The sequence below is a fragment of the Astyanax mexicanus genome, chromosome 17 (assembly GCF_023375975.1).
Source record: "Astyanax mexicanus isolate ESR-SI-001 chromosome 17, AstMex3_surface, whole genome shotgun sequence".
Lineage (NCBI taxonomy): Eukaryota > Metazoa > Chordata > Actinopteri > Characiformes > Acestrorhamphidae > Astyanax > Astyanax mexicanus.
The window spans coordinates 19065581-19077207 of record NC_064424.1 but is presented as its reverse complement, the minus strand read 5'-3'; the positions used below and the strand labels follow the sequence as shown (position 1 = coordinate 19077207).

The following is an 11627-nucleotide window of genomic DNA, read 5'->3' as shown; positions in this document are numbered from 1 at the left end:
AGAGATGACATTCATAGAAAGTGTTTTACATGGGTAATACACAATATACATATTTTATAGTTGTTTTCTTGTTGTTTTAACTTATTTCAAATCTTAATAAATCAAATCAAAATACATCACTAGCTGTGTTTATAATGTGGTTATAACATGTCAGTACTATGAAACTCAGTCCTAGCTTGCAGAATGCATTATTACTAAAAAAGCTTCCAACATATAAACACACTCTGTAAAATACTCTAAACATATCTTTAACCACTCACGAATTATACTTGTCTTAAATATAATATTAGTTATAGTCCCTTATAATGTATTATAACAGGTCTTTGTGCACTTCAATTAAAGATATATACTATTTTTAACATACACAGCTCATAATGTATTATGATCACAATTCTTAATGCATATTAAACATGGCTAAAATGGGTTACGCATTTTTATAAATATTTATAGCCATGTTTATAATGTCTTATTAGTGCATTATAATATGTTATAAATGTGTTTATATAGCCTAATAGAGATGACATTCATAGAAAGTGTTAACAAAAGTTGTTCCATTTTAGCACTCTTTAAATATACTGTATAATAATGTGGCTAATGCTTAGTATACTTTAATCTACTATTTTTTTACTAGGTTATTAAACAATATACATGTTTTAAACCAATTCAAAGACAATCAGGGCAAATGTCATGTATGCATGTTCTGTATGGTCACTGGGAAAGCAAATTCAAACCGAGACTGCAGCGTGATCATGATCACGTGTTGATTTTGTCTGTTGGAGTTTCTGAGGGTGTTGACCATTAGGGCTTGGACAGATAAGTTGGATATAAGAAAAAAAAAATCTTTGTTCCTGTTTGAGTACACAGCATTGCATTAGCGGCTTGAGCGCAGTAGCTGTTCTGTAACTGCTGTGAATATATTTAAAAACATGTCGCCGTTCAAGACCATCATCATTTTGTTCAGTGTTATAGGTGAGTAATTTTTGAATTATGTGATATTGTGTAGAGTCTGATTTATGAATATATATATATATATATATATATATATATATATATATATATATATATATATATATATATATATATATATATTTGAGAGAGAGAGAGAGAGAGAGAGAGAGAGAGAGAGAGAGAGAAATAGATTTTTTTATTATTATTATTTTTATAATTATTTATTGTCAGTATTAAATACTGCAGCAGCTGTAGAAAAGGATTTTTATTAGGGTTAAATATAAGCACCTTTTAGGTTAAATACACTATCCTCAGTCTCTCAAAAACTTCTCAGCAACATAATATGTATATTTTTTATTTGTATAATTTTCTCCTTTAAAAATTTATATTAAAGGCTTAAGAACTATGAAGGAACACATTGCATTTTGATGCAGTTTGCATCAGAGAAAAAAAAGGTGCTACGTTGAAGAATCTAAAAATATTTAAGCATATTTTGGCTTGTTTAATACATTTGTGTTTCTTCATAGTTTTGTTTATGTCTTCAATATTAATCTACATTGTAGAAAATAAAAGCAATAAAGAAGAAAAAAAACAAAAGGGGTGTGTGCAAACTTTTATCTTGTACTTTATCTTTATTTTGTATTAAGAGTCAAAATTTGCTTTTATGATTTTAATCTCAACATATTGCAGAACTAGAGTTGAATTTTGCATGTTGTTTTGTAACAAAGGCCAGCTATCAGATTTTGTCTATGTTGTTGTTCTCTGTTAAGCCCTTGAGCCAAAATTGTAATTCATGATCTCAATATTTCATTGTAGCTGGCAAAGTTTTAGATGAATTACCAGTGACCATATTTTCAAGCTTATCAAAAAAACCATGGATGCCTGTTTTTGTAGGTTGCACTGTGTCCATCTGGGTAACGGTTCCTCGAAAGGTTGTCAATGTGACCATCGGTCAGACTGCAAATCTTCAGTGCACTTTCACCACCGATGTGCCGATGACCAATCTCCTGGTCCAGTGGAATCTCTACCCTAAGGTTTCCATGAATCCAGAAGAGGTGGGTCTTTTAGAGACTTTAAGTCTTTAGGTTGATAATTTTTGCTAAAAAAAAGGTGTTAAAAATCTCAGAGTTGGACAACAACTGGATTTCATAGGTACCTTTTGGCAGGGTGTAGTGTTGATTTACTGATTTTACTGCTTTATTGCCACACCCAATCATGCTTCATTTGAACTCAACGGTTGTGAGGTGGATGAGACCGCCATTTTATTTTGTACACACTTTATGCATTAAGGAATATGCATAATGCATATTAACCACATTACTTCTGGATATAAGTGTATTAATGAGTTTGTAGCTATATTAACACATTACAGAACGTGCATGTTTTATTTTGGTTAGGAGACAAGTAAAATGAATAACATGACATGATATATATATTGAATTAAGTATAGATTGTTGAACACAGTGTATTGATTTGTTAAAAAATACAGTAGTCAGCAGCAGCAGCTAGTGCCCTTAAGTCTATTTAACGATCAAACAAATGGAGCCCTATCTTTCTCCCTACGCAAGGTGTGTGATGATGCTCATTGCTATCTTACACCCAACCAAAAGTCTGTTTTCAAGCCTTGTGCCTGCATTATTTAAATAGCAACAGCACTTGTGAATATATCTACACCGATGGGTGTGGTGATCTGGAAATGGGGTGTGTTCAGGTACATTTCTGGTATATTGCTATCTTGGCAACTAAAACACAGGTGCGCCACTGACTGAATGAATCTAGACAGATGTCAACAGTCAGGCGTTTATTGCTATCTTGGCAATGTAGGTACACCACCCTTCCCCTTATTACGCACAAAGGAAACTTCGCAGTATGTAAACCCAACTTTTAAAATACTGTAAAAAAAATGTTAAAATACCAATCTGAGAGCATCTGGCTCTTAAAGGTAATAGCAAATGGCACACTTCTTGGTTTATTTTACGTTACACCCCAAACACTCTCATGAATAATGAAGAGTATGAAGTATTATATGTATTTTGCATGTTTAAGGCCATGCAAAGCGTACTTTTCCCATCATTACGATAGCAAAGGCAGACAGACACACCCTTCATTTAAGTTTTGCAGTTAACAGTTTGCCTATAGATCACTAAAGTAGGGCCCAAACACTAAAAAATAAGTTGATTAGAATGCATATGTAGTTTATGCCAAACAAAAAATCCATCAACATAATGTTTTGCACCAAAGAGAATTCTTTACTTGCCATTCATCTAACTGGTTCCTTGTCTTGTCTTGGTTCCATAGAGAACTACTGCATTTTAAACTCATTACGAATCCTTATGAAAAGAGTATGGTTGATTCATTCAGTTTCATTTTGTTCATTCTTATTAAATGTTGTAGTTTGCTTTCTAAACCATTCAGGACCAATGTCATTATGCATGTATCGAAATTCAAACAGCAACTGTTTGAATTTCATGATCACGTGTTGATTTTGTCGGTTGGAGTTACTGACTGTTGGAGGGCGTTGACCATTAGGGCTTGGAAAGATAAGACCATAATCACAGTCACAGCATTCATACTAGCTCAGGTTATTTTAAGTATGTAAGTAAAGGTATGAAATGAATGATTGGTTGAAAAGCAGTGTGTTGATACTCATGAAAAGGATAAAGGTATTTTCTCAATGTAAAACCTTCAGGCCAAAACCTTTTATAACATCTGAGGTGAGCGACTGAGGGAAACTGAGATTTGAGCACAGCTGTTGTGTGTTTAATACCAAAGCTCTCTGTTAATTTTTTACTCAGCACATTAAAAAAATGTCATTTCTATAGCATTAAAAGCTGAAAAGCTTAATTTTTTAGCTTTAGGGTGTTTGCCACATACCACACCATAGTACTAGTATTTACGTTTTTTACTAATTACAGATTTTATGTTACAGTTTCTATAGCAATTGACACCATTAATATAAATACATATATTTCTATTATTATGATCCTTGGAATACATGCTCCTGTGCCCATGAAATTTTTAAAATATATTTTATTCCTATTTTAGGTGTTCTACTACCAGTCTGGAGAGCAGCAAATAGGCAAGCAGTTCGAGAACAGAGTAAAGGTCCTTACTGCCATTAACGCCACCAAGAACGCCTCTATCTCCATCTCCAACATGCAGAGTGCAGATGCTGGAACCTACACATGTGACGTCCGCAACTTCCCTGACATTTCAGGCCAGGCTGAAGCCAGCGTGGTGGTCAATGTACTTGGTAATGCAGTTCCTAATTTTTGTAATAAAAATGTATGAATGTGAGGAACCAAAGACGAAACTAATAAAAAGTAGTGCTTCTATGGGTTTGATCAAAAAACCCATTAAAGCACTAAACTAAGCTTTATTTTGTAGCCTATTTAGACTAGTAGTGTAACTTGGACTAATGCATGTTACACATATACTAAATACAGTTCTGGACAAAAAAAGAGACCACTTAAAAATGATGAGTTTCTTTGAATTTACCAAATTGAAATCCTCTGAAATATAATCAAGAGGAAGATGGATGATCACAAACCATTAAACCAAGCTGAACTGCTTGAATTTTTGCACCAGGAGTGGCATAACGTTATCCATAAAAAGCAGTGTGTAAGACTGGTGGAGGAGAACATGCCAAGATGCATGAAAACTGTGATTAAAAACCAGGGTTATTCCACCAAATATTGATTTCTGAACTCTTAAAACTTTATGAATATGAACTGTTTTCTTTGCATTATTTGAGGTCTGAAAACTCTGCCTTTTTTGTTATGTCAATAAAACAACAAAGTTAATTTTACTCAAACATATACCTATTAATAGCAAAATCAGAGAACTGTTTCAAAAACTGAAGTGGTTTCTTAGTTTTGTTCCAGAGCTGTATATATCAGACGTAATTTATGTAATTACACATCTGTGACAATGCATACTTCATCAGTAGTTACACTGTAGTTACATGGATTGTTAATGTATAACTACAAAGTACTTAGGAACACATTATAAAGTAGGACCAACATTTTACATCAAGTCATTTATTTAATTACGTATTTCTTTATGTTATATTATGTTAAATTGGACTTTGGAAGGAATCTACAGTAACTCTTTCAGCAGATTAAGGTTTTTTTTTCCCATGTACCTTGTTTGGTTTAGACTTCCAGACTCTTCAGTTTGGACCAAAAAAAAACAAATTAACCTCATTAGTCTGGGTTATCTACAGTGTTAAAGCACATTTCTAGATGATTCAGGCATTAGTTACAGGAAGTTGAGCTAGGCTATCATCCCTCATTAAATAATAGAAGAACAAACAGGTGTTATGCCAAAATCTGACTACCATTTGTGTGCACATGCTTCATGCAACAGTATAGACAGTGTGGAGGCAAACACTTAAACTTGTAACAAAGACAGGAAACTTTGAATGTAGTCTGGTCTAGATTTTATCACTATGGCCTTAGTCTTACTGCTTCGCCATCAGCAGCTGGAGTCAGAGAGAGCACAATTAGCATTGCTCTCTCTCGTTGGGTGGGTGGATGGCAATCTCTCTTCTTATTACTTGCATTGTAATGCTAGTCATCACAGGCATCTGTTGGCTGATGTATTAGAGCTGGAGATCTGGTGCTTTCCTCTGAGTGCATTGGCAGGCTAGTGATGTTGCACTGTTGGGAGAGAAAAGAGAGAAAATGTAGGTGATGATTTCCTCATTTCACATGTATTGGAGGAGGCGTGTGTTTGTCCTCACCCTTATAGTGTCTGGTGGAGGAGGGGTTGCAAATGATGCTTGTGAATCCTCGTGAATGTGTTGGTTAATGGGCTTAAATTATACATTTATTTTTTCCACCATTCAAGACATGGACAAACATTTGCAGTTCTTACACCTTTTTACATACTAAAATTGCCACTAATTTCTCCACATCCTGATGATTTTACGTGCAGCTCTAGAACCCCTAGATAGTCTAGAACCTCTAGCGTTCTGGATTCAGCGACCCACACTGTAAACAGGTCTGCTGAATTAGCTGGTGACGAAGCCAGAGTCTCGCCACACCGGCGATCAGTGAATTAAGCGCTATCCACAGCGCCCGCTCCTTTACCATGTTACCAGGACAACCTCACTGGCCCTGGTAACCATGCCGGTTTCCATGGGAACTAGTGCCGACTAGTCTCCTCGTTGTCAGCGTGTGTCAGGAACTGGATCGGAGGAGGGGGGAAGTGTTCTCTGACATGCCGGGGCCTGTGTTATTCACGTTCCGTCTGCGGAAGCCATTTCCTCCCGGTCTTTCAAAGCAGCCATGACATCACTGTAGATGGGGTTCTGTTTGTGATGGAGCAGATCTTGGATATACCTAGTCAAGATGTGTTACATCAAACATCACTATTCCTTTTTATACCAGACGCTTGTTGTATGAAAAAAAACAGATATTTATCGCTAGGTTATGAAAATGGATGTATAATCAATATGGTACAGTCTTTTATACAGTAGATTTGGCTGTTTGGTGACTGTAAGTAGATATTGGCGCATTAGTGTTGTGTTTTTGACATAGGGCATGCCAGAATTCATGGGATAGCAGTATGTACACTGATCATGAAATACCCACTCCTGTATTAGATATGAGGTGTTATCTCACAAAGCTGAACATTGGCAAATGTGCTCATGGCAAGTCAATGTAAATTATCTAGTGAGTTCAAATGATGCTCCACATTTGTGACTTGTTCTGTAAGTGTGTCGCTGCAACTCCAAAGGTTTCTTCAAATTTGACATTGTGTTTTTGAACTAAGGAAGCACTTTGTCAGAAGCATTGTTGTGTTTAGGGTATAGGACAAGCGTGTGATTGGGGGAGAGCATGGGGAGCCTAGCAAGAGACAGCGTTGTCTACGTGTGTGTGTGTGTGTGTTTAAGGTGCAGAGAGAGGGGGGGCTCACTGTTTTAAAGGGCTATTATCAGTGTTCTCATGTCTCACGCTTTGAGCGTGTGACGCACGCACCTCAGCGGGTTCACACTCTCACACGCCACACATGGTATTTCTCACGCTTGCCAATCCATCGGCTGTATATTATAATGTACTCTCGTTGAGCCAATCAGAATTTAGATCGCTCTGTTGTTAGGCAGACCTAGTCAAAGAGGGTGGAGTTTCAGCCAGAGTGTCAGGCTCAAAGAACGGCGGCAACCCCGCCCAACCCCCCGTTTAACAACTGAAGAAGAACAGCGAGCATCCAACCCCCCCCCACACACACCCCCCCCCCCCCCCTCGCCTTGGTATAAATGAAGAAGAACTGCGCACACCCACCTATGCTGAATGGTATGAAGCTATGGTGTAGGTTTGACGCAAAAGTATAAATTAGCCTTTATTCCACTGGGAGGCACTGAGTGTAAAAAAGGTCATTCTTGGTAAATCTTCATTAAAGCAGCTCAAGAACTCCAAATGAATTAAGTGGTTTTAGAGATACTACTATCATTTGTGGTGTATCCTTTTATTATGTCTTTTGGATGACAGCAATTTTTTTTTTTTGCTCATTAAGTTCATTCTAAGCCTTGAGTGGCTACAATAAACTGATCTGTCTGTAAAACCAGGCAAAAATAGTTTATGCATGTTGTTTATGCAACATTTTGTCCTTAAATAGACTGCATAGACTGCTTAGTAGAAATTACACCCTTTTTTATTCATAAGGGATGATGTTCTTTTCATGATATATTCATATGACCATGAGGATATAAAATGAAGTGAAATACTGAGATACCTTGTTGTCCTGTTGTGTTTTCTTACAGAGAAACCATCCTACCCAGTCTGTGCTATCCATGGAGACATAGCAACCGGTCACCTGGTCACTCTCACTTGCCATTCCTCTAAAGGCAGCCCAGCTCCCAGCTACACCTGGAGCTGGATTGATCAGGGGGTGAAAAGGAACGCGCTGGGCTACACAAGTACATGAATGCGCATCTTATTACATCACTGAACCTGTTTCAAAACATGCACATAACTGATTAAGGCTGTGTTTTCTTTTGTCGCACATGTTGCTTTGTTTTCTCTTGGCTCCAGATCCGAGCACCGGTACCCTGTACATCAGAAACATCTCTCAGTTTGAGTTTGGAACATATCAGTGCAATGCCTCCAATGCTGTCGGTTACTCCATCTGCACTGTGGAGCTGAGCTCAGGTAGAGTCTTTGAGTGTATATTTAATTAATCATGCAAAACTGCATATACTACAGCTTATACAGTTATTTTAAACATTTTAAACTCATTTAAACAGTTTAGTCACTTTGGGTTAATTTTAGATGTTATGTATTAAAGGTTTTCTTAACTAACATCAACATTAGTGAATAGTGAATTAGTAAGCAGGCCTATGAAATTGTGTGCCATTCTGTAGTATCAAATACTAATAGTATTATGTTTAATTTGTGGGATACTTTTGGGATTTTTAGAAAAAGGCAAACAAACAAATTTGGAAAATCCCATTCATTTCAGTCTTGCAAAACTTCAGCATAGATCCAGATTTCCTAATATGGACATGATTATGTTATGATATCAGTGATCTAGTCATAAACCCTAAACCATTGGATTGGATAAATTGATTAATTATTATATTGGCTAATATAAATGATTAAATTAATGTCAGTTATTCAGACATAATACTTTTTTATAGTCCCCTTAAGAAGTCTTGTAAATGCTTAACTTTATGTAGCAATTTTACCTTACCCAGAAAACAACAATTTTATGCAGATGTGAATTACGAGGATAAAAAATTGGTTTCAGTGGCCACATCTGGCTTTTGCAAGTGGCCCAATTACCATGTGTAATGATGACCTGGACATGGGCCAGGTGTGGTTTTTGGAACACGATATTTATCCCCGTGATTCACAATTACAATTACTGAATAAATATAACAATTTTTACACATAAACAGCCATTAAACAGAATTAGCAGAATATTTATATATAGTCATTTATGGTACTAAAATAACATGTATTATGTATTTCTGTATTTAAAGGAATACTGTTATTTAAAGTAAGTTCCTATAAATGTTTTTTTTTTTTGGGTGATGCCATAAAATGACCACTTTTGGTTCCTTCAAGAACCATGTGTTTGCCCAGTGGTTGCCCTCAGACTCGGAATGCCTGCCACATTAAAAAGACATTGAGACAGAAAAAGTGTGGACTTCTAAGCTTTCCAACAAATGCATGTAAACAGCTCTCCAGTATTTATAGGTTGTTGATGCTGAAGTCACAGCAATCAGAGCACATTTTAGGATGTAAGTTATTGAGATGATAACATGTGGTTTTCCAGAGATGAACACCGGAGCGATAGTGGGTGCTGTGATCGGAGCGCTGCTGGCTGTCCTATTCATTGTGCTGCTCGTGTGGTTCATCACTCATAAGATGAAGAAGGAGAAGTACGCCAAGGCTAACATGTGAGTCTGTTACTGGTAATCAAATACAAAATATGTATTATGTATAGTCAGTAATAAACATTGTTAAATGGTCAAAGAGCCACTTAACCCTAAACCATATAGTATCCCATTCATAGCTGAAATGTGTTGCTTAGAAGTAACTTTTGTAAAAATTCTTAACCTTTAAAAACGCTTTTTTTGTGGTAATTTCTGCCTCTGTAGCGCCCTCTTAGGTTTAACTGTGCTATAGGCGAGGATGATGTGTCCGTGTGCTTTGGTATACAGCCTTATTACAATATACAGATCATTCAATCAATAATACCATCCCCCTGCTGACATCCAAACAACTGCGTCTCACGGTTATCAGAGGCAAACTGCTGCAAACTGCTGCAGCTCATCATCTCTCTCTCCTGCCCATAAATCACCTAGTGCCCCCCCCAAACTACCACTCCCATTTTTTAGCTTATTTCCCCTTAGGTAAAAAAAAAAATTTAGAACGTTTTTCATTCATATGTAATTGGTTTATGCTAAAAGATGAAAAGACGTCTTTTTCAAATGTTTGAAAAGTAGTTTTTTTTTTTTTTTTTTTTTTTTTGTGAAAAGTAGTTTTAAGAAGAACTTTTTTTCTACCTATGAGTTTGGTTAAATGTATTTTTAAGAAGTCCTAAAGATGGTTATGTAAGACTTATATATGTGTTTTCAACCACTTAAATAAGACGTCTTTTCAACTTTAACTTTCACCCAAATCTGTACCTAGGACTGTACAGAGGATTTTTTTTTTATATATATTTTGTTGGGTGCAGTTTAATGCTTCAGGCTTCTCATTGTCATTAAGTTCTCAAAATAATCCAAGATCCAAGATCAGTTCAGAAAGCACAGAAACATAAGTCGGACATGTTTTCTCTTGGACAGGGCGCAGAACTATGCAGCTGTTCCTCCACAGCAAGCTGCTGCCCAAGAAATGAAAGACATGCAGGCCTGAGAAACATGAAGTCCTAATTCATCACGCCAACCAACTATATACAACATATAAGACATATGACTAATCTTTTACTGATTGCACAATTTCTTCATTCATGTTGTGTTGATATCAAAATGTCAGTTTTAGGTTTTTTATTTGGTCTTTTTTATATATATTTTGTTCAAACTCTTGAATCTTGAATGAAATGGCCAAGAATAGTTGCTGAATATGATACACTGATTTAGTTCTTTTTTTTTTTTGTATACGATTTCAATTTACCAGAAATGTAACGCTACAAATGTGTAGTATCAAATTGTATTGTTGTCCTGTTAAGCTTGAGGCTAATATATTAAATAGCTTGTGACTAGAATGTTTTGAATCTGAATCTGAATATTTCATACTGTTAACTGCTGTAATAAACCAACAATTAAAACATTAAACCACTTTCTTCAGGCACTGTTTTGAAAATGTCATCTCACTATATGATTTGAATTGTTACAACCCTACATGTAGATTCTATAGTTATGCTCCTCTCAAGCCGGGCTACCTCACTGTTGGTTTCGTCTACAACCAAACCCCATTAAGACAATCAACGACTTGTGAAGGCAGTAATTAGCTGGATTAGGTGGAGTGGATTAGGGTTGGATCCAAGTCTGCGAGAGCAGGTTTAAGACCACTGCTGTAAAATCCTTATGAATTTGACACAAAGATGTGTGTAGTAATGTTCTGTGCAGTGAAAATTAATGCCATTTTCATGTCATCATGTCATTTTCCTAACATTTTTATATTTTGGCAGTGATGGTACTTGATCTTTTATATTGTTGCATCTCATACTGTTGGATTCTTTTTGATTTAATAATAAAGAACACATCCTAAACCTAGAATTTTGCTGTGGTTTAATTTTATTTATTTTATTTTAGCTTTTACTGACATACAGTGGCGTGAAAAAGTATTTGCCCACATACAGATTATTTTTTTGTTTTAGCTTTTTTGTCATACTGATATTTTTCTGGTTATTAAACAATGATTTTAATGGCAGACAATAACCTAAGTAAATATCATATCACATCATACTGAACGTAAAACATGGTGGCGGTAGTGTAATGATCTGGGACTGCTTCAAAGCCTAGACAGAATAGACTTGGTGGGATTGTTAATGGGCTTACATATGTGACTCGCTCTACCTGTCTCCAAACATGTAAGCACACCAGATAAGAGACAAGACAACACACACTGTACATCAGCTCATTATACAGTTAAACATATTCTCAGTGATAAAATCCCACATATAGAGCCCTCTGTGTTCTTTTGGAGCAAAATCTGTATAGAACC

The 11627-nt window shown here is 36.0% G+C and overlaps 1 protein-coding gene across 1 annotated transcript; it reads left to right on the top strand.

Moving 5' to 3' along the window:
- Nucleotides 1-845: 845 nt before the first annotated feature.
- Nucleotides 846-11179, top strand: LOC103032676 (V-set and immunoglobulin domain-containing protein 1-like). The gene is made up of 7 exons (XM_049466763.1): nt 846-969; nt 1843-2003; nt 3994-4201; nt 7715-7870; nt 7986-8102; nt 9232-9355; nt 10247-11179. The coding sequence occupies exons 1-7, from the start codon at nt 927-929 to the stop codon at nt 10314-10316; spliced, it is 879 nt and encodes a 292-aa protein (XP_049322720.1). The 5' UTR covers nt 846-926; the 3' UTR covers nt 10317-11179.
- Nucleotides 11180-11627: the final 448 nt, after the last annotated feature.